General features: G+C 37.5%; 1 protein-coding gene across 4 annotated transcripts in view; it reads right to left on the bottom strand.

Moving 5' to 3' along the window:
* TTC39B (tetratricopeptide repeat domain 39B) overlaps nucleotides 1–25112 on the bottom strand; it is a 70344-nt gene that overhangs the window by 36309 nt on the left and 8923 nt on the right. For 3 of the 4 annotated variants that reach the window (XR_003989109.2, XM_030469922.2, XM_030469924.2), the window contains exon 2: nucleotides 9026–9060. Coding sequence is in view for 3 of the 4 variants with exons in the window: in XM_030469922.2 (XP_030325782.1) it covers nucleotides 9026–9060 (35 nt within the window). In the remaining variant the exon portion in view is untranslated. Of the gene's footprint in view, nucleotides 1–9025; nucleotides 9061–24456; nucleotides 24491–25112 lie in introns of those variants that run through there. The other variant, XM_030469923.1, reaches the window with a different exon arrangement.

The following is a 25112-nucleotide window of genomic DNA, read 5'->3' as shown; positions in this document are numbered from 1 at the left end:
AATTTGCAAACAGGCAGAAACACTAAAAAAACTTACTATGTTACGATCTGTTCAACAACAGGCAATTTTTTAAAAACAAGCAAACAAAAAAGATTAACAAACCCACCTGAAAACATGTGATAGACACACCTCCCAAGAACGGTCATTTAGTTTAAACGGTATTAGTTTACGCAGCCTGGTATTTTGGCAAAACCATTAGGGTAACACACATGTTTTCACTTTTTCCTCTGGCGGGACTTTCTTGCACATTGTATTTAAAATCACCTTCTATAGCAGACATAGGCAAAAAGCACTGTTCTTACCTAAGCCCTTCCTGGGTACTAGCTTTCACTTCAAGCTTGGAGATATCTATCCACCCACATAACTGGTAACAGCAGAAGATGGAAACACCACTCTACAAAGCAATTCAGATCAGCGAGGTTGCACCTTCCTACTCAGTGCTACCCCAACTATGAGATAGTAGCATTCAACCAGTTATTTGTAAACCTGTATCAGTGAATCACTGGATTGTGATTGCAATACCAACGGATCTGCCTATACTATCCTTTGTATGACCAAGCAATCTCATCACTAGGCATATTCCTTTTCTGTAATAGAGTTGGGCATTTTAGGTTTGGTTTTTTTCCTTTGTTTGTTTTGGGGGGTTTGCATATTATTGGTTAGAGTTTTTCTTTGTTTGTGCTTGTTTGGCTGTTTGGGTTTTTTTAATTAAATTCTTTCTTTTCCCTCATTTTACAGCTATGACAGACAAGCTGATGCAGAGCAAAAAGAAGAAACAGTAGCTAACTGATATTACACATTTGTAATGTGTAATATGGGACAAAACATCAAAAATTGTATTTTTTGAAAGGAACGGCTGTAAGAAAAGGAGTTGAAGCTCTGAGCAAAACAGAGACAGTAAGAAGGGAAGAGGTAACTGAGGGGAAAAAAAGAGGTAGTTGTCACTGTTGAAAATCAACAATTATTAAAATGATCTACATTAAAGTGAACTGAGAATGACTTTACAGTTTTTATCTCTACCTTAGCATTGTCAAAAAAAGTTCAAACTGACAGCTTTTCATAGACTACTGGAATTTCACTAAGAGAGCATTTTAATTGACCAGTCGTTACACCTTACCAGACACATGTACTCTAATTACAAAGCAGACAGAAGGCAGATAAAGCTCTGTTCCTCACAGAACAGAAGGTAGGGTGGCAGGGAGCTGCTGGAATGTTAGGAGGGGTGTTTGCCCTCTCTTTCTTTTGAGAAAAAAAAATTCTAATTTTAGCTTTTCTAAACTTCACAGATACATTTTTAGCTACAGGAGATAACTGTGTTATTTTAGGAATTACTGCTAACAGCAGTAAAAACATTTGTAATACTGTTGTATGAATGAAATACATTGAAACAGCCTTCAACACACCAAAAACTTTAAACAAAAAAAAAAACAACAAACAAATCCTTCTTGAAAGTCTCATCTGACCTTAAACTTTCAGTTCTTTGACCACCACCTGTCAGCAGACCAATAGTGTTTCTTTGCCTTACACTGTGCATGTGAGTCTTACTTGATATCTCAAATTCTGGGTCCACGCACAGGACGCTCTTCTAAACAGAAAGCAGGCCAGCACCTACAGTGCTGCTTCATAAGAATATAGCAATGGAATACAAGAAAGCAATCAAAAGGTTTTGCTTCCTAACATTTATTTTATGTCCATCACTGAGGAGGAAGGGAGAGCCAATAATCAATTTATTGCAAGTCTGGTGTTTTTGCAGAGTGAGGAAAAACACCAGCAGGTTTATCTGACGCCAAGTTCTTTAAGTTCAACAGTGAATTGCACTGCACATGCAGAGTAAGCAAGACGCAAATTTTCCATAATGAATCAGCCATATTGTGGGAGCGAGACACATTACAACCACCCGGGTTACCATTTACCCACCTGAATATGCTCAATACAGTTTATCCGATCACCAAAATGATTGCGAAATTATCCTATTCATGCATACCAAGCTACCCCAGCATGAATTTGATGCAGCATTGCAAAATATACGTAATCATAACAACAGTCAGCAAAACAATCAGATCATGGGTATTTTAGAAGTGACCACAGTTCGACAGAGGGTAAAGAACAAAGCACTGTCAGTTTGCAGGTAAGAGACAAATCTGCTTTACACTGTTCTGCTTGACATTAATGGAAATGCATAGGACTATAAAAGGTTATCATCAGATTTATTAACAGAACTCAGTGATTCAACAGTATTTTTAGGCCTATGGTTTAACATGAGATGTTTGTAAGTAAATGGAGAATTTACTATGTTTGACTACTCCTTATCAGACTACTGGTTTATACAAATTAATCCAGCTGAGGTCAATACAGGCAATACTGTGTAGAAAAATGAGCACCTGAATATGCCAGAGATCAATACTGCCACAACTTACAATACAATATGTAGATACAGATAAATAGAGGTTCACCACACCATCACCACACACTAAAAAACAACAAACATTTAATCTGTTAAACATTTCCCTTAGAAAGTAGGTCTAAATAAGACATGCTGGCAAGAATATAGGTTGCAGAAGATCCTCCTGAAAAAGATAGCATATATAAATAATAATGATGGCTTACTGATAGTTTTACACAAAATGAGTAAAAATTCCACTTACCTTGCTATGGATAAAAATTAGAAATAAATCATGCAGCAAGTAGGACATCGGATCAGGCCAGATGTTTATGGGACTAACACTGCGTCACAAAAATACTGGCTTAGATCCAGAGAGACAATTAGGATGGTGTGATCCTAGTAAAACACTCTTCCTAAACTTCAAACCAATTTACTAGAATTTATTTCACAGTGAACTTATAGCTAGAATTGGAGACCTTAAATTACTAAAATCTCTAAAAGCACTGTGTATTGTACTTAATATGTAGCACTTAGAAATCACCGACCTGCATCCTATGAAATAAATTACTTATATTAAAGTCCAAAATTATGTAAGCTCAAAGGGTTAAATCAGCACGGCTACCAAAAGAAGACATACTCTATAAATGGAGGAAAAAAACCTACAAGTTTGATACTGCCCTCAAATTACCACATTTTAAAGAATGGCATCCCAAAATACACACCTTGCGGTGCTCTACATCCTACAGCATCCGAGCTGATTAAGCACTGACATCAGCAGAAAAGCTTCTGCTCTCTAAAAGCACTGTTCACCACTGCAAAGTGCAGAGGAAAAACATTTATTTAATAAACCCATTGTGAATATATTACTTTTTCCCTCCTCTTCAAAGAAATCATTCTAAAAAAAGAAATTACTGTAGTTTAAGTGTTTAACATACCTGCCAAAGTAAATTTTCACAGATAAAAATCCACAAATCTGACTACCACATTAATCATTTCAGCGACAAGTAGGCACAAGTAGGCAGAGATAATATACTTACAGGATTAATTCAGCTAACTTCAGGTATGTAAAAACAGTCCTTATGCAAATATAAGTGCTGCTTCTTTCACTCTATTCTTTTTCCACTGCACACGCATACAAAACAGAAAAAAAAAAAAAAAAACCAAAACACAGAAGGAAAGCATACAGAGAGAACTGATTCTGGTTTATTTCTCAATATCCATGAGGTTCCATTAATGAACTATCAAGCAAAAAAAATAGAAGGACAAAAGTTCACAAGCCAGCAGCTGGCATCACAGGCACTCTCCATAGCCGAATTCAAAAGAAATGTCAGTTAGAGTGGCAGCAGCTACAGTCAATGCTGGAAGCTGATGCCTTTGCAGGAAGAGGATGCTGGGAGATTTTCCCAATCTGTGCTGCAGCCTAATTCTAATCCATCACTCCTAACTGCAAGGAGAAAATGGAGACATGAGGAACGCGAAGTGATTTATATTTAAAGGCAAAAAACGGAATTACCTCAGTATTTCCTGAGTATATATTTATATGCATATAAAAAGAAAAGATGCTACAATTAAAGTCAGACAGAAAAGAAAAGGTATCCTAACGTAACTGCAGTGAAAATAGATCAAACATACAAGAGTTGGTAGCAAACAGCACTGAAGAAAACTATCTCATGTTTAATTTTCATTATGTGACAGTACTCAAACAATATATTTTTTTATTGACTCTTTGAAGTTTTTTCCCCAGAAATCCAAATTTTTAGGTAAAGTCCCATGACCAAAATAAATTAATAGCACAGAGGGGCAGCTAATAAACAGTTATCTTCATGAATATCATGAAGATAAGCAGGAGAAAGTAAGAGTCAGAATCAAAACAGCTACAACAGCGATAGTTGCATCCCCTTGCTCTAATCTCTCTAGATGAGATATGGGAAAGCTCAGCAGCAAAAAAAATAAACTGTCTTCTACCATCACCTTTGAAAACTATTCTTTAAAGCTGTATCACCTGGGCTAATAGTACCTATTCCTAGCTATGTTTCCTGTCTTGAACTGAGATTTACTCACAAAAATGCCTCAAAGAAACACAAATGCCTTTAAAACACAATGAAGGAAAGTACAGATTTGTGTTTACCCCTTTCAGATGGGTGCTAAGTAATAAAAGCAGTAATACTTCAAAACAATCTATTTAAACAATTGACTTTTGAAAATACAAGTAAGAATGCAACATACTAGGAAAGAGTTGCACAGTATTTTCTAAAACACCTGAGGAAATGAAGGGCTATGATCAGGTAAGACAGGCTTTGCACAACAGAGATGGGCAGCTGTAACTTACAGACAACTTTAAAATGAGGATGTTTCCAGCTCTTCCCTGAAATTGTTCCTGATAGTGTTAAAGGAGTTCATAGACACCTGATTACATGATTTGGAAGCTCCCCCTACTTACGTGTATTGTCACTTATTATATTAACATTATTTGGGGAAGGGAGACTCAAAGTGTCAGGTAGAATTTCACATTTGAAAAGTTAACAGAAGATACCAATATAAAGACTTGCACAAATGTGGCCTGAAGACTTCTATTCAAATACAAACACATTGAAAAATCTTACACCAGAGGCAAAAGGTGTAGTTGCAATAAATATGGAAGAGTTACTAATGATACAATTATTGCTCACTCAAACCCCCTCAAACTTAAACAATTTATAATCCAAGAACTGTTTGGGGTAGAAAAGGATTAGATCAGGCTGCTGTCACACTACTGCTGCTCCAAAGCTTGAGACTGACAATATAAAGTAGCTACTGTGCCATATTCATGTAGCTATGAAAGCATTATTTAATGGATGTAAAAATCACCTTTACTGGACTTTTTTTTCTCTTTACCTTGACCAAACATAAGAAAACAAAACTTTGATCATTTAAATTGTCACAGCTGTTTCTCACTATCTTAAGACAATGTCAGAATCTAAGTTCAAACTTATGGAGACAAGCAGGGTTCTGAAAAGTTTTTGGCTCCCTGAATTCAAATTTGAATTTAGGGCTATTTCCTCAGATGTTCCATTTCATTCACTAACAAAACAGAAACATGTGCAGGTATAACTGAAATCTTAACTACACTTCTGAGATTACACAGTTAACCTGCTCTAACTTCTTTAAACACTTCTGGCCCTTAATCTATCACCCCAGTAATACCACACAGAGCTGCTTTGGTAGGATCAAGGATTAACAGTATCCAGCTTTGGGTAGGAAAAGGAGAAGGCAAAAAAGGAATTACAGCAATGAAATATGCCTCTTTCTGCTGATACTGATAAAGAAAATCCTAAGAATTCAGTTATTCATCAAAGACACCTACCTGCTTTTCTACAGAATTCTTGCTTTCATCTTCTATTACATTTTTTTAAACATGTTTAAATGTGATCTCACCATCTTTCCAATGATGCCATAATTCCATGTCTGGTGTCAGAAGTTTCTATACAAATAGCGCAACATGAAAACTACCTCTGCACTTGAGTTGTTTGCAGCATCAGGTAGACTACTATGTTTCTTCCCAAAGACAACTACAAGGCATCTCCTATAGACATACAGAGGCAGCTACCATAATACAGTATTATTACTGTATTTACTGTAATTACTCTAAATGTCATTTTTCATTTGTGGAAGCCTCTGATAATGCAGTGGTAATTGAAAACACCATCTTGCCTTTACCTCAAGAAAAAGACTGCATGCCAGGCAGTATAATGGAAAAGCACAATAACCTGATGGTAACATATTCCTGTCACATACAGATGACATTTTAAGGAACAGCACATAAAGTGAGATGGGAGGAAATCCAAATACAATTAAAATTTCATACCAGTTCATAACAAATTGAGAACTTCAGAGGAAAAAAAATAGAGAAATCAAAATAGCAGTGACAAGGTCTGCACATGCTAGGCATAATATGGTGACAGTTAAAAATTGCCGAGAACTCAAACTTCTTTTTATCATCTTTGTGTAAAACCAAAGAAGAGATAATTTATGAAATTATACTCGGACAACAGAAAATATGGATTTCTGCATTACACAGAAAGAAATTCTGAGTAAGCTGGGGAAAAAATAAGGTAGCAGAAATACATAGGAGAAAAAAGTCATAGAAGTTGAGATTTATTCAGTAAGCTCGACACTGAAGTTCATAGTTATTCCACAGTAAAATTCTGATGTAGCATTTTTGCTTCAGCATTGATGAAGAATAGAAGAACATACATACATCTGTTCTGCCCATGTATGGCTTCAAACCTGCAGATGCTTGGCATCTTCGTAATAGTCTTATATCACCTTGTGAAACCAACTTGCCCAAAACTCCAAGCAAACAGACCCTCCAGTGAAAACATAGTGAAATATTTGTTTAAAAGTAGCTTACCACCGAAACTTCTTGGCAGATGCTTCAATTTCCAAAACAGAAAGAACATTTGTCTCCAAATGCCCAGTTCCTTTTACAACAGAATATGCCAATCTTAACCAGTTCTGAGCTAACAAAGCCACGTAATGGCAAATTTACTTTCACATATTATCATAGAATGGATATATCAAAAATCATCCCCAAGCCAGTACTTTGAAAGCTTAGTAATCCTCTGGCAGAGAAGACACTAGGTGAAATGGTACTTTTGCTTTCAGCAAAATGGCAGGCCAATCTACTGTAATAGCTTTTCTTTGGCTATAGCACCAGTGAGTAAAGAACTGCATTTACACATGGAACACCATTTAATGAACCCTCCTCATTTCTACAAAAAAAAAATTACAAAAACTGTTTTGGAGTTGCTGTGTATATCTACAGTAGCCACCACCAGGAGAAGATCACAAAAGAGTCTAGATAAAGAATCTAATCCATGGAGACAGTTGGAGCAAAGACTAATTTCCTCCTGGACCTGCCCTTAAATAGAACAGCCAGCACTAGAGATTTAAGGAAGGATTTTACCCTACTAAGATAACTCATTGCCCTTTTAACATCTAACCTGCACAACCTGGTATCTACAACTAGGCAATAATATTTAAGGATATAAAGCCAGTTGAAGCCAAGTTAGATTAGCAAAACCATTTGCTAGCATTTACTGGAGCCATGTACAGAGCAGTATTATTCTATGTATTTGACATGAAGAATTATAGAGTTGTGTATGAAATACTATGAAGATGTGGTTCCCAGACATTCTTTCCAAATTCTCTAAACCAACAAGTTGACTTGACAGAATCTGAACCAGCTCTGATCTCATAAGTAAACACCAGCAGTTTTTGTAGACACAACTCTCTATAAAGAAGTTGATTTCACTAAAATTCAGTCAGGTATAACCAAACTGCAATAACCCACTAAAACGCACGCCAGGTATATCACCTCAGAGCTAAAACAATGCCAATTTCTTATGTGAAATAAGACACTGAAACATTGATACATGTGAAGATTTTAAGACAAATACTATCAACAGCAGAATTAAAAAAAAAAAAAAAAAACCAAAAACCAAAAAACAAACAAACAAACAAACAGAAAAAAAAAAATAGATACAGCTTCCCAAAAGGTTGAACCTCTGGTAATTCACTGTTTCAGTGTAGTAATGTTTCCAAATTTCTACTACTATATTACCAATAAAAGACTCTACCATTAATTCTAGATGGGAAAAGGTCAAGAAAACCAGTGTGGCACTAGATCTGGAATAGAATTCCCCTCAGGTAAATTACCAGCGTCATTCGAAAACTACAACCAAAGAGTTTAAAGAAAGATAAGACTGAAGACTTCCACAAAATGTCCCAAGGCTTTTTACAATTCTTTAGGCACTTTTTTCTGAATCTAATCAAGCGAAGAATCCTGCCCAGACATAAAAGAATACACATATTTCTATATAATTCCCACAACTAGCAAAGTAGCTAATTGTCAAAACTCAGAGCAAGTCAGCAGCAGCAAGTATTCCAGCTGAGATATCCTACTCTTATTGCTTAAATATTCACAGACTGAACTGCCCCTCTGTTGTCAAAGGAAACAATACACACAATTATGCCGACTGCCCACTCATATGTCCCCATGCTCTTAATACTGGCAAGCTTCAATCAGCCAAATTTGACAGCGAGGCAGTGGACTCAAGAGGCATTAAAAGAAATATCTAGATAGTGCAGAAATACCTAATGGGTACCTACTGCGAGAAAGGCTACAGTGTAATACTTAATTTTCTCTTTTATTGGCCTGCTGAAAAAAACAAGCTACCTGTTGACCACCCAGGAGTAAGGAGGATGCAGATGCACCTAGATGAAAGGAGAGGTAAATAGGTCATGAGGACAGGATGGTCTTGCATTATGAACGTGTGATCCAGTTTTTCCACTAACTCTGAGCTATTGTTTTTTCACCATGCATTGTTTTTCATCTAGAGCTGTCAGTATATAATTGTTACTAAATCTGCTATTTTTAATTCTTTACGACTTTCACATTTGTTGACAAATTACTTCATCACATCTATCAACCTAATTACACTTCCATTTCCTAACTCCTGGGGACCTTAACTGTTCTTGAAAATGTGAATAGTTATCAATGCATACAAAATTATGCTTCCCTAGAATAGTGCGCATGCCATATTTTGTCGCTGTATAAATAGCTTTAATAAAAACATACAAATTTTTAAAAACTCTACTTACATGGGGATATTTTCATAGGCATCTTCAAAGTTTTCCTGCAAAAGGATAAAAAAAAAAGAAAAACCTGTTTCAATCAAAGGTGCAAGTATTTTGGAAGTATTCTTTCTGTGACACAGCAGAAAGTTACCATTACCAGATAGCACTTAATTCTGCAACATACAGGAATAATCAGAATATTCAGTCTATTGATTTTTTGTAATGCTTTCAGTGCAAATTATTACTCAAACAGTAATACCCTTCCTGTGCCTACCACATCAGACTACAGTTAAGTTAAACCAGAGACCTCTTCCTTTTCAGGCTTACAAACTTTCACCATGTACATCAAAGGCGGCAATACCGACTTATGCCTCAGGAATTTGTACAGCACATCTGATGTATCCAGGATGCTCTAGCTCACCAGTATATCCACAAACAAAAAAAAAGGCTAAAAAAAAAAAGTGTTCTAAGCATACAGCCAATATGCAGGTTGACCAGAGTATATACACTAGGTCCAGGATGCATTATAGATAGAGTGCAAATTCAGCCAGCTCACACATTAGTAGCAGTTACATGAATAGCTTGTTCCAGACATCCAGCGGATCTCTCTCTCCACCTAGATTCAAACTTCTTTTCACCTAGGTTCGAATTTCAAGTTAAAATAAAATAAAGATATGCACAAACATAAAAACGGTCAGAATGGTCCAGTTCAAGGGTCACCAACTGCTGTATTCAGTTTCCGAAACTGGTCTGTAGAAGTGTGTGGCAGAGACAACATGGCAAACAGCTCTCCCTCCTACATCCTTCCCATTCCACACTTGCCAGCATTTGGCAACCCATGGAATTCCACACCTTGATGTACTTTGTCCACCTGGTGATTTGCAGTAGATATCTGTTCCAAGTACCTGTCCAGTCTACCCTTCCCATGTAGACTTTTTTTTATTCATGAAGTCATAACCTTAGTAAGGAATTTCCCAAGTCTGACACCCATTTTGTATAAAATAATGATTTCTACTTGAACCTGGCTCCCACTACCTTTGCTTAACAGTCCTTAGCTTTTAACTTGAAAGACAGTGAAGAATCAATGCCTACTTGCTCTTTCCTTGACACTTACAATTTTGAAAACCTTTGTTATCTCATCCAAATCTCTTCTTTTCCAAGCCAAATACTGCTACCTTAGCTTTACTTACAGAAACTATTTCCTATTTATGACTGTCCTTTCTACTCTTTTGGTCAGAAAACCTGGAAGATGGAATAGATTGCTATGATTTTTTAACATATCTCAGGAATAACAGTGACTTGGTGTGGCAAGGAGTAAGAAAAATACCTTGAGAATGCTGTGTGAGATGTTTATGTAACCACTAACACTAATGAAAGAAACAACTTAAGTGCTTTACATCAAGGCTGTCCACGCAGTTAAGACAATGCACACACTCAGAATATTGTTAGACTCACTGGCAGTGAGGTGGAGGATTAGTGTTTTAGTGGTATTTATCTGAAGCATGATAACATGAGTTTGAACCTAGCATTCAGTAACACTTCAGCAGACAGACGTATGCTTCCTGAATAGTGAGTTCTCAGCAAAACCAAAGGACAAATTCAGCAATAAACTATGTGACTGAGATATACCCTCCAGAAAAATATTACTTTACTTGTATTTTTAATGGAGAAAAAATTTCCATTCAGAAGAAAAAACAAACTGCTGGAAAATAACAGACTTTTATCATCCTTCACAGATAGAATATGCTTCTATATCAGTTTTGAACTACTGCGATTGCATGTTCTTCACTGCCTGCAGCTGCCACATATAAATGTATTTAAAGAAATATTATTAGCAGACTGCCTGAATGCTCTCTTTTAAGCTAAGTTTACCAGTTAACAATACTATAGTACAAGAACAAGACATACTGTGAAGTAACTAAGTAAGTAATCAACTTAGGTCAGGCTCCATTATATTGTTTTCTTCTGAGGAGCTGAACTGAGTTTCAAAAAGCTGAACAGAAACCAACAGGAACAACCTGATACCCATGTCTCACCCTAGACACAGATACAAGTCATCAGTCTGCTAATAAAGTGCTTCTCTGAAGACTGTTTCCTCCTTGAGCTACTTCTAGAGACAAGAGAAGAAATTCAGCAAAATAAATAAAAACACACTGACAGCTTTTTGACACAACTCCATTTTAACTAAGAGAACAAACCTGACAAGCAATAGTCAAGGTACTTTTAACGGTCAGGTACTTATAAAGGAAGGTAACAATCAGAAGTTTACACCAAGATGTAATAATATCTGTGATGTGAACCTCTTGCCTTCTCTTACAAACCTGAGAGCAGCAGCTACACGCAAGAATGGAAGAGAATTTGAACTCTTGTCTAGATAAGGGCCTCCCCTGCCTGGCTCCTATTGACTTCTGTTCCCTGCTATTCACAATGGTCTAATGCATGTCTAAACATTTAAAAGGATAAAGTGCAACATTGGTATTTTTTTCCACATACCAAAGCACAGGAAATAATCACAGCCTCTCAAGAGATTCAAGGAACCTAAAAACAAGATCACTGAAGGCAAAAACTTGTATGCTTACCAAAACAACAACAACAGCAAAAAAAAAAAAAAACCACCACCACCACCCCCCCAAAAAAAAAACAAACCAAAAAACAAACCACCACACACCCCCACCAGACAAAAAAAAAAAAGCACATTTTTTTCAATTTTTCTGAAGTTCCCTGTGCCTTCCCATTCCCACTGCATGCAAAACAGGTATTAGAAGGTATTCGATTTGACATCTTGTTCTCCTTTGTTTTACTGCCTCACACAACTTTGTAGTTGGCTCCACAGACTCTCACAGATCCCCTACATACTGAGGAAAGTTGAAGGCACTATAAGAGAAGCATAGCCATTTTCTACTCCATTCCATGCCTATTATAGCAAAAAAGTCACACTGTCCTAAAGTGTAAAGGAAAAAACTGCAACTAAACTACCCGGAAGAGCTCCTCCTACATCAAGTTCAGGGATTCATCACGTTCCTACCAAGATATAAAAGGTTTCAGAAGTACTCAGAAGATACTAACTTTTCTCCAGTAGTCTGCTAAAATTTACTTGTAAATTAAGCCTGTTCAAGAAGAGAAAAAAATTAAGAGTGAGGGGTTACATGAAATACAGAATACTGTGAACATTTCAAGCTGTACCTAATACACAAAAGTGTACTGGTCAAGCTGTATATGATCTATATAATATATGTTACATCAATTAGAAAGAAAGTGATTGATAAAGTTATCCATTCCTCAGAGTACAGAAGCAGCCCAAAACCAAACATGGACAGACACATTCCTGCGCATTTGGTTAAAGCCTGGTAAAGTTCCCATCTTCAACTGCTCATCCCAACACTGCAACTTCCAGCTGATATAGCTGAAATGCCATAACCAATTTCCAGAGATGCTTGTTTGTTTGAGTCTACAGCAAAGCAGATTACTTAAGTCAAGCTAGATAGTTTCACTTAGTATGCATGACAAGCTGCACACAAGTTCCTTCAAGCCTAAAGTTGCGTGCAACCTGATCAGCTCTATTTGTGACTTCAGCAGCGTTAGTGCAGGAATGCAATTTCCTTTATTTACATGGCTGGAGATGTGAGTTTAATACAGTCCTTCATTCATTTCCTTCACCTGACCTGGGTCCATCCTGCACCAAGTCCCAAAGGTCTTGCTCCAGCATGCTCTCGTCACAACAGTCACACACATTCAGCAGAAATCTTCAGGAAACACAAACTGCAAAAAGGACAACATAGCTTTCCCCACTCCCCAGATATTCCACTCAGAAAAAGAAACAGTTTAACAGCCATGTCTCTCAGTACATAATGCTAGCTAATGCTGCAATCCAGATTTTTATTGTACCTTTTTCATAGAAACACATCAACCCAAGAACTGAAAACACATGAATATAAGTAAAGCTGCCACTAGATGGCATGACATAAAGTGGTTCAGACTTTTCCACAAAGTTGGGAAAAAACCACCGGCATACGATTTGACTAAATAAAGCTGTCGCAAAATTATTTCTCTTGAATTACATTATCTTACTTTTTTTTAATTATTGTACATTGTATAACGAAAAGATTTCACATCTTTTCAATGCCTCATTTTCAAAATGTGAGCAGGTTTGAAAAGAATTAAAGTTTACACAACTTAAAGATACTCATGTTTTGCAAATCCAAGAAAGTCAAAGTCAGACAGACATTTATATGGAGACATTTACAGTGTACTAATGCAGAAAAACTGACCAGAGTTCCCGTGCTCTTTAGCAATGAGAGCAGAAACCATTTGCAGCAGACCACAATTCACTTATAAAGCCTCACGAAAAACAACATGCGAGTGACACCCTTAAACTACCATAGGACATTTATCAGTGACTGTACGTTCGTTCCAATAAACTTGTAGAAAGTGGAAACAACTGCTTGTCTTGATTACGAGAGAAATCCTATCAAAACTGAACTCTCTTCCACATTCATTGTAAGTCATTTAACTTTAAGCAACTTCTAGACTGTATCCTGTGACTCTTTGTAAATTACTACCTTAAGTTTAATAATTATTTTGTCAAGCTAAGTGTTTAAACACTGGTTCTTCTCAAAGTGATGTAGGCAAACATGGCCAATCTAAACTACTCCTTTGAAATCCAGATTTTATGACAAGATACAGTTACCAGTTAAGTTACTAACTAGATACTCCCCACTGATAACAACACAACTTCAGAAAACCAAGTCCAATAGTATCCAGGAACACTAGTCATGATTTGAAGTCCATACTAGGTTGGGCAAGGAAATCAGGGGAAGAAAAAAAAAAGGAAAAAAAAAGGGGGGAGTGAGGAAGGAGAAAAAAAAAGACATCTCATCTCAAAAAAATATCAACACAAGGATGCACATTGATTCAACAGACAAATGAGACCACAAAAGACAATGGTGAAATGATACTAGACAGAATTAAATGTGGTTGTCATACTGCATTTACCTGCCTAATCACAGCTTTATTTTATTGGCCCCAGATATACCACAGTTTTAAGGAATGATTTGAAGAACCATAAACTTAACAACAACTCCCCTCCCTGGAAAACCCTTATACTAAGATATTGCAAAGCATTTATATATTTAGCGAGCAAATACACTTTGAGATGCTTTTAGTCCTAGTGGTTTTGTCCAAATTTTCAGTCAAGCATGGGTACATTTAACTATTTTTGTCCTCTTTTGCCTTTTGTAATTCAGCCCTATACCACCCTTTCCCTTAAAAAAAATCCAATTCTAGGTGGAAACAATGCACAGCAAAGCCAGCCTCTGTCAACAGCCTTGCTGCCCTGCATACTTTGTGCCTACACCTGCCTGCGGGCAGCACAGCCTCAGTTTGGAAGTCAGGATTCTACATTAACAGAAAGAGGCTTCACTGAGAGGTCTAAAATTTCTCAACCTAACAGGAAGGATAACACACCTTGCACTGCATTTACACAAAAATTATCATTCTGTACAGAGATTCATCTCCATTTAGAGATCTTAAACAAAATCTAGTTGACAAGCCTAGAAGCAGCTTTCTGAAATTAGGGGAGATGTACCCTATTCCCTTTGGCTAAATCTGTCCAGACCCACTGAAAGGGCAATAGCATATCCACTGCACATGAGGGTATGGACTAAATCTAATTTTCCTTCTTAATACTGAATACAGGAAAAAAAGTTTTACTACAGGAAGAGAATGGGGGAGGAATAAGAAGAAACTGATCTACAATACTCATTCTATGGACTGAGACTATGAAAGAGAAGCCTTCCATAAATTCTTAATTTCTACAATGGAACCAGTTTCCAGACAGTTTCTGTTAGTCAGCAGTCACCACATTGTTATTACCGAATGTGACAGAATAGTTAAAAAAAAATGTTTTTTGAACAAAATCAAAGTACACAACTCCCCCTTTCCTATTATGCAACTTGGTATATATTAATTTCTCCTCAGCCACGACTACATTTAAACTTATTCAAATAAACTAGTGGCTAAAAATTCCAGACCCACAGGAGTGACAACTTAAAATTACTGGGCATTTACATCTTACCGAATATTATAACAAGATGCAAGCTCCTAAGGATATTAGTCAAGGATACAGCAGAACAACATGCCATCTCTCCCCTTAGTTGACTTGACTGAACTGAGAACTGCCAACAGAGGCTGGAAAAACTCCAGATTAAACAGCAATGAAATTAGCAAAATTCCCAGATGTGGAGCAACATGTGGTCATGTCTGACTCCAAGTCTGCGCCAGTTCTCTACTCCAGCATTTTGCATTTGAATTATAAAAATATTGAGTGTTTCTTAGTCTTTCAAGTAGATTCTGAATAATTAGCCAAAGAATTGATAGAATAGCCCAAAGCCATCATCACAGCAAGCAACAACTGAAAGACATTGGTTTCTGCAAACTGGTTAATATGACACCAATCCCAGGGGAGGGGGAACAAAACAAAACAAAAAATCAAAACAAAAAACATAACCAGGAAAAAAAAAAATCAACCCACAAATTTCATATTTAATTAATAAATGATAAGAGCAGAGTTTACATAGTTTGCAGGGGGGGGAAGTTATTTTAGAATATTAAAAAGCTCTCTTGGTTGAAGGAATTACAAAGACAAACACTTCGGATTTGACAAACCCTTTTTTTACATGCTATGCTGATGTAGTTCTTAGGAGGTATCTGAAAAACATACACTATGTTAAAAACTAGCTGAACAAGCAAGAGGAAAAGCAGTTGTCAGTGGAAGACTGTAATTACACTTTTTCTAACAAAATTTCTCCAAGGCTTCTTTCTGTTCAACGCAATTTTGTTTTATGGAAAGCAACAATCCTAAAACAGACCAAAAGGTCATTTTGACAAGAAATTAAATATGAATTCTTGTAAAATGTCATACTTTGCTAGAGTTCAGCCTTCTTGAATGCTGACAAGTATGTAAGATAACAGAAAATAGTTCAAGAGGCTTGTAAGAGCTACCTAAAAGTTCGATCTTTTTGATTCATCAAATGCAAGACAGCAAAGTGCTTACTATCTCGGCCTCATATAAACAAACTCACAGAAATAAAATCAGTACCAGGCAAGACCTCTTTAGTTTCTTGTAAATATTCTTTTTATCATGTCTTTTTTTCTGCTGCATCAAACTCACATTCAGGCAGAGGGCTAACTACTGGAGCACACAAGCAAGAATAACCATGGGCACTGTCTTTCGTATCTCCAAATTAAGAGTCTGAAAAGCACACAACATTACAGTTCTGCTAAGCACAAATTACTAGGTTTAACAATAGCCAAGCTCCATGAAACTGACAGTTTTTGTTACACAAGGAGCAATTATCTGTAGTTCTGACATTAATCTATGGAGAATTCGTTCAAATCAACTCATGGGCTATGACTTGAGCTAAAGATGCTTTTCTGCAAGTGAATTTACTGTCAGCATCCCTTTCATAGAATGAAAACAATAATACATGTATAAATTCCTCCCTGTAACATCTTTTTCATAGATTACATGGATCTGACCTTGTTGCTTCAACCAACATCTACACATGACCCATCCAACCCCCCTCCACTGAAGCATCAAATATCAGAAATTACTAATTCACAAAAAAGAATGAGGCAGATGAACAACAGTGAAAACTCACTGGTCTAAAGTCCACCTTGTAAGAACCCTGTAAAAGTTCACCTTGTAATACTGCGCCGTTTAAAATAAATACATCCAGCTAAGAAAAACAGGGGGTTTTTTATTTGTCTGCAGTAGGGTAACATATCTACACAAATTACAAATTTCAGATAGAACCTGCACAAACTAAAGAAAGAAATGTAATTCTGCGAACTTGACCTATGAAACATAATCTATTGTGGGACACCTTTCGTGCATACTAACAATCGGATGATTGTGTCACGTAAGGACAGAATTCAGCTTTGCTTAAATGGGCTTAAATGGGCAGTGGCATGAGAAAACATTACCTAGGACTGTATATTTTTCCAGGTGTTAAGAGAAAAAGTAATATCCAGCATTACAAGAGGACCAGAAGCTAATGTGTCAGTTATCTTGAGCTAATTCATAAAGCACTGAAGAATTAGTATTTTGATGAGCCAAATAACATTTAGATTTCTTTTCATTTCAAAACATTGCTGCTTTTTGCTTCCTAATACTTATTCAGAACTGAGAGTACTTTGCACAATAAAGAGCTTAAAAATTACAACTTCTTAGCTACAACTTTGTTGAACTTGACGTAGTCACTTCTTATAGAAAAGAGCACTTTACAAACCAGCAGAGAAGGCATGTAACCTGAGAATAAAACTACATCTTAATGGTTATTCTCAAAAACACCCAAATGTATGAGATGTTTTGGTGCTGCCTTGGCAGAGAAACAACTTGGAGGAGTAGAGAGAGGAGAATCCCCAACCCTCCTGTTACCTACACAGGCTTGATTTCACACTGTGACATTAGATCCTGGTATTAATAATTTGTAGCTTAGGAACAGAAACACATGAAAAATATTCAGTTCAAAGGGGAAGGAGATGATGTAGCTGTTACAAAAGAGGAAAATTATTTCCCCTTCCCAAACGGAAACAACCTTGAGGCAGCAAGAATTGAACTGAAATGCACAACTTCTGTTCTACTCCGTACAATCACTTTTTATACGAAAACTAAAAAGTTAAATTCCTTTCTCTGAAGGAAAAAAATACCCATATTATTTCAAACTTATTGGTTTGAACTGTAAAACCCATCTGCTTTTTAAGAATCGTTCTCAATAATATTTGCATAAAGTATCAGTGTTTTTCCAGACAGCAGACTAGACTGTCTGGTGGCTGTTTTGAAGTATCTGTGTTCCACTGGATGTTTTCCACTGCAGACTGAGAACCTCAGCTGTCAGAAGCCAAAGATCAAGCTCAGTAGTTCAGACTTACTTATTCAATCTCACACATGCATGCCACATTCGAGATCTTTATAAATGTGGGTGATTTGGTTGAGGGTCATGCTTTAGCTAAAAAAAAAAAAAAAAAACAAACACACAAACAAAAAAAAAAAACCAACAAACAGCCCACCCCCCAGAAAGAAAATGGGAGTTGGTAAGGCAGAATCCAGCCTTATTTGGTTGACTAAAGAGTTGCTGAACAGTTAGCAATCACAACTTCAGTGTCATTTAGCTCAAAAGTCAGATGTCAGTAACCATAAGAACAAAGGTTTCTCCATTACAATCTGGAAAGCAGTGGCCCTTTGATGCAAAGGGTCACCCCAAAATTACCAGAAGACATATGAAAATCGAATCTTAAAAAATCCACCCTCTACTTTTTACTGAGAGCAGATGTCTGTAATGAAAGCGCCTGCCAAAATTAAGTGCAAGCTGGACAACTCCTGAAGAGCCTACCAGACACACTGTATAAGCCAGGGCAGAACTGAGAATGAACATCAACTGGAGGTATTACATTCAGTGATGTCAGTCATTGTGGGTCAGACAGACTACATATGAGAGGCAGCAGCAAGGTAATGGCTTTTCTGAACCTGTTTCTAAATATAGGACACATGGCACTCACAATTTAGTAAACTGACATCAGTCTTGCTTGTTCTGAACACAAGCGGCTGCACTTCTGCTGTTTCAGATGCCTCTGACTCATGACTGAAAAGTGGAAATAAGCAGATATAGTTACACACTCAACAAGTAAGGGACCACAATATACTTCACTTTGACATGCAAACGGCTGGTGTCAACAGTTTTTCACGTTCAGATTTATATCCAACATTCTGCATGCAAAAGCAAGTATACAGTTTCAATTAAAGTCGGCTGAATACCAAGCTGGCTTCCCTTACTGTTTATACTGGCACCTTCCTGCTATTTCTTTCACCTGCCTTTGTTTTTGCACAAAGAGCACTTCTAAGAGGCAGAGGAATAGGGTAGCATCATAGAATTTTATTGCTGCAACAAAGCTCTTTACTTTTACATTAGTTGACCATCTTTCCCGTCCATCTCACACATATCTCCCCAGACGGCCCTGAGTCCAAAGGAGTGTTATGTGGGTGTATATATTTGTTTGTGAGTGGCACAAGGAAAACCAAACAATAAACCAACAAAACAACAACAACAACAACAACAAAAAAAAAAAAACACACCACACAAAAAAACCCCTAAACAAACAAACAAAAAAGCAAACACCAAAAACCCCACACACAACAAAACAAAGGAACCACACAGTCAGGAGTCCGGTACAAATGCGGTAAACTCTTCACTCTGCATTTCACTGGACAAAACTGATTGCCAAGCAATTCTAAAGTGAAAGTCAAATACAAACAGATGCTCCTTTGCTGCGAAGGTTGAGAATATACACAACCATTCTTCTCAAAACACATGCTACATAAAGGAAGGCACTGTAAGCTTGTCCTATCTAGCCGTAAGAAAGATTACTCAAATTAATTCTTGCAGCACACGTGCCTCCGTGTCTTACAAAACCTTTGTGTCAAGCTCACTAGTTTTTACAAAAACTTCAGTGTCATCATTCAATCATTTCACATAAACTACATGAAGCCCCATTAAAATCAAAAGGAACTTTACTATGCTATTTATTATGCCTATAAAGTTGGTGAAATCCTTATTACATCTTTCTAAACCTAATTCTTCTGACACATAAGCATAACCAGTAAGTGCTGGGTATGTCTGTATCTTCCAAGACACTAGACATGGCATAGATGAGATACTGCTGTTGGAAGACAAAACTGGTAAAGACTTTCCTACTTCCAGTCATTTGCATTAGCAGTAAACATTTAGCAAACTTCTATCAGTTTGCAAATAGACTACTCAGTTAATTTTTTTCATTGTAGAAAAGGTAAACACACAATGAGAGGTTTCAGAGACACAAGCAGAGGGTAGTTTCAGACACTAACTGAAAATAAGGCATAAGGTAGAGTCAGGAACAGAACAAGTGTTTACTCTTTTAACGTGCTTGTATGCAGCCATTGCATGAGCAACTTGAAAGTCACTACCCGCCCTGCAACTGAAATAAAAATGTTTGGTCTTATCAATTCTGGCAAAGATATTATTTCACATGTAGTTACATTTCACCTCTTCTAATTCAGAACTGGTCACCTCTTATCAAATTTAACTTTCCATGACTGTATAACCTTCACAGAGACTTCAGCTCAGTCTAGACAAAGGATCACTAGACAGTTCGCTGCTAACAAAATGGTATCACTTCAAGAGAAACAATCCTAATGCGTTAAGAAGGTAAGATGACCACTTGCATTCCTTTGAGTCAACACAATTTACAAAATAAAAGTTATCGTGAACAGGGGAAAAAAAAAAACCCAAACAACCCATGGTTGGAAGATCCGTTTGACAGACACCAGATACCTCTGTTCTTTTTAGAGCTGGAGAATCCCAATTCTTACCCTCTCACAAGGGTAAGTCTGTTCAGCAGTCTCATCTAACCTTCCCACCTTCATTCCCATGTTTCAATGTCTCTGATGTAAATGAGGAGGCAAAACCTGACAGTTTTCATCTAGGCTGCCTTATGCATTACATTATAGTGAGAGAGAAAAACAGAAACATAAAAAAACAGATTTGGAAGCAACAACGGACAATGTAGCAAGGTCTCTAGTCCACTATTGAAAGATCTTCAGTTTGCTGACTGAAAATGATTCTTCATCATCTGGAAAAGCAGTAAAAAGTTACTGAAAAAGAAAAGTTCCTTTAATCACTTGTCCCGTACAAATAGCATCAGATGGAAAACAACAGTATATGGTTAACTTGACTCACTTCCTCCTTCCACATTATATATGTTGCCACCATGACCACTGATCGAACCATCTGGCAAAAGCAGTTATTTTATGACTTGCAAAAGCATCTTCCATTGCTGCTTCTTCCATTATTTGTCACATCTTCTACTTTTGACCTGCTAAACTTCTTCATTAGTAAGCACAAGTACTTGCTAGTAAATGATCTTTTAAAAAATCTGAAATATCTTAGATATCTGTCAAGACCATGGTTATCCTGAACAAAAGAAAGGAATTATCCCTCCCCCAAGCAAGTAAGTACTTTCCAGTGGGAGTGCTATTAGCTGCAGCTGAACTGAGCTGTTGACGCAGCTGATCAATGTTAGAGACAGCAAAAAACTATAACTAACCAGCACTCAAGTACAAGGAGCTGAAGAACTTGGAAGTAAAACAAGAAGCATTGAGAAGGTAGCAAACACAAATATCTAATGCTGTAATGGATTATTTTCCATCATATTTGAAAAACCACGGCAGTCAGGTGAAGTTCCCGATGACTGCAAAAAGGGAAATATAACCCCCATTTTCAAGAAGGGGAAGATGGAAGACCAGGGAACTACAGACCAGTCAGTCTCCCCTCTGTGCCTGGCAAAATCTTGGAGCAGAGTCTCCTGGAAAACATGCTACGGCACATGAAAAACAACGAGGTGGTTGGTGACAGCCAACATGGCTTCACTAAGGGGAAATCCTGCCTGACCAATTTGGAGGCCTTCTATGATGGGGCTACGGAACTGATGGACAGGGGCAGAGCAGTTGATGTCATCTGCCTGGACTTGTACAAAGAGTTTGACACTGTCCCACAGAATAGCCTTGTCTCTGAACTGGAGAGACACAAATTTGATGGATGGACCACTCAGTGGATAAAGAATTGGCTGGATGGCCTCACGCAAAGAGTGGTGGTCAACGACTCAATGCCCAACTGAAGACAGGTAACGAGTGGTGTCCCTCAGGGGTCGGTGCTGGGACCAATCCTGCTCAACATCTTTGTCGGCGACACGGACAGTGAGATTGAGTGTGGCCTCAGCAAGTTTGCTGATGACACCAAGCTGTGTTGATACACTGGAGGGAAGGGATCCAGAGGAATCTGGCCATGCTTGAGAGGTGGCCAATGCCAACCTCATGAAGTTCAACCAAAGTTGAACTCTGCTTTATGGTTAAAAAAAAACAAAAACAAAACACCAAACAAACAAACAAACAAAAAAAACCCAACAACAAAGCAACAAAAAAGCACACACAGATTGTTCAACCAGGAAAATAGGAACTACTCAAGTTACCACCATACTGCAATTTGCTTTAGAAAAGGGCTGCGTGTTTAGCATAAGGGTTGTTGCTAGAGCATTCACATACTTCAGAGACAGGTTCTATTACTGTTGCTGTAGAAAAAACTATGCTGCACTATAATAAAAGTATTTGTGTTTGAGATTCAAATGCATTTACCAGATTTCCAAGCCCTTTTCCAGCAAAGCTCTGTTAGCACACAACAGTTACCAAGCTTAGATGAGGTCTCTTAATTCCACAGTAAAGTTAATATTAAGCATGAGTAGCTTTCAGCAGGAAGCAGCAAAACATAAGTTCCAGTCTCTCTCTGTCCTCGCCCCACAACATAACTTATCGTCATGCAATGTACCATGTCATGACAAACAAAAAACAAAACAAACAAAAAAAAAACCCCAAAACCCCCACAAGTTCACAGAATTTTCTAATTTTTAAAAAAAGAATCTCACACATATAAGGATGAATCAAACAGAAAGACTTAGTGTAAATCTAGTTGCAATTACAAATTTAGAGTCAGTCTTGACTCAGTGTAAGAAAGAAGTAGACACAGTGAAGACCACTTCCCAGTAAAGGAAAAGGGCTAAAATATAAATAGCTAAGACGAAGAGCACATTGTGTTGTCCTGAACTTTACTGGGCAACTTCAAATAAAGGTCCTCGATGCTCACTGCTTCCATTTTTTTCTAAAGCTACCAGTAAAAATCCTAAGTATGCAAAAGGTTCACCATGCACTTAGTGCAGACTTACCTACACATAAGCATCACCTCTTACAAATTACACTTCCCCCGAAGAGATGTTTTAACAGCATTTCAGAATGCTTACCAATTAGAATGGAACCAACAATCCTAAAGAAGTCTCATTAGAGAGGCAACACCTTGGAACTGCTGATACTAATACTTTCCACAGATGACCCCAAACTGGGGTACAAAACATGTTTACCTCATATTAAAGATGATTTAATGCCAGTTTTGCCTATAACTAATAAAAAAAAATATATGAAAGGAACATCTTGGGTACTAACTTCCCTGTCTTCCTCAGGTTAAACAGCCTCGACTACACAACTGGTTATTCATTTGTACAGAATGCAACAGCAGTTGCTGCATATTTAGCTCCACAAAGTTCTATTTTACAGTGAAGAGCAATTTAATCAATTTTTCTGAACTGGTTCATTTCCTTTAAAACAGGTCTTGCTGCAGTAACAGTAATTCCAACAACCCTGTTTACGATAATGTTGTTCTCACTACAGAACTTGAAAGTCTCGATGGATATCTTCTGATCCATCAGCAGTACTGTCTGCTTCATTCATCAGTAAGAACAGCAGAGCTTTAGAAGCCAATGTTACCTAAAGCTAAAAGTGTCTGTAATACAGGATTAAAGAAATTACTTTTGTCCAGAGCACAGCTTGTTCCCCCAGCGCAATACAAACACAGGCCACCTTCCACCTCTACTAGAAACCACCAGATTTTTTCACTAACAGAAAAGCATCTTCTACAGCACACAGCAATTTGACTTCGCTACTAGTATAAAATTAACTAATTAATAACTGATTTATACATGTGTTCTAGACAGTTTGTTGTCTTTGCACCAGAAAGAAAGCAAGATGGACAAACACCTAACACAGAAATATAGTGTTACATGCAGACCATGTGTCCCATTAAATTACACTAAGTAGAATCGGATCTTGACTTAACCAGGCAGTAAGCTAAAGTGTTAGTTCTTCCTAGGCTACTTACAGGCAAGCACAAACAGAACACATTTTCGTCTGAAGTTATAAGGATATCCTTACAGAAAGAAAAAAAAAATAAAAAATCACACATAACACACACTCTCAAATTTCCTTAACATAAAGTAAGACTTAACTTATTAATGTCCATCTTAAGTTTTGTTAATGTATCAAGTGTCTATGGCTTTCCTTCTTCAGTCAAGACTCCCCCTACAAGATTCTTCCCCCAATCTATCCCCAAGCAGAGAATGGTATTTCCTCAGGCATTGCAGGGCAGCTGCAAGATCCAGAAAAAAGACACCGAACAGACTACGCAGGTGCACTGAAAGCAGTATGCATTTCCCCATACAGAAGTCATAACATTTATTTGTGCACTGAAGCTTGTCAGAAAGGTACATTCCCCCACCACCTTCCCCAGACACACACTCCCTGTACAGCTTACTGATGTCATGAGGAATTTATAGCCTTTGGAAGTTCTAGCTGGAGTGTAATAACAAGGACATAGTAAATACACAGTTGTTACCAGATTCGTCACTTCTGCCCAAAGGGTCAACTTACCACAAAAGTAAGGTTACAGTATGTCAATGCCTGTAGGCAATCGCTCATGCACACACACTCCCTCCTCCTGAGAGGGTTATGGCCCTCTTTTTGGCACTTCGTGTTGTGTACTCACAGGCAATCAGAGCACCGGTTCCTTTACACCAAGCCACATCACACTAAGCCTCTGGTGAACTGGCTGTCATGACGCTGTGCAAGATGAAATCCCACATGACTGCACGGTCCAATCTCAGGCACTGAACCCCTGACACCACTTCCTCCCGTCAGCACCCAGACACACAAAACCAGAAAAGCCAAACACGTTACACAAGGCATAGAGTACTTTTAACTATGGAAGGAGAAGTATGAGCCAATTATTACAGCCTGCCAAAGAACTATTTATGTCACAACTGATCTCTGCCCGCTCCTGATATCCATATCAATTTTCACTGTAGCCCACGGTCATTATATACTAGAAAGTTTTTATTAATTTGTGGAGGCTTTTGCAATGTTTTTTTATATCTTTTTGAACTATGACTTTTTAATTACTTCTTCAGATCATGCAAAAAACCGATTACAAAGGGTGAGGTTTCAATGTAAGAAAGATACAATTTAGGCCAATTTCTGCAACTATTAAAACATAAGTTCAGTAGTTTCCAGAACTCACGTGCAACAGTACGAGAGACCAACTGGTAGTGTAAGGCATGATCTACAGATACAAACCACAAAACTCATACGAAGTTTACCTTCCCAGCATAAAACTGCATGTTCTACTGGCCCTACAGCACAGAC

The sequence above is a fragment of the Strigops habroptila genome, chromosome Z, assembly GCF_004027225.2.
Source record: "Strigops habroptila isolate Jane chromosome Z, bStrHab1.2.pri, whole genome shotgun sequence".
Lineage (NCBI taxonomy): Eukaryota > Metazoa > Chordata > Aves > Psittaciformes > Psittacidae > Strigops > Strigops habroptila.
The sequence above is the reverse complement of the archived record's forward strand: the minus strand, read 5'-3'. Positions and strand labels throughout refer to the sequence as shown.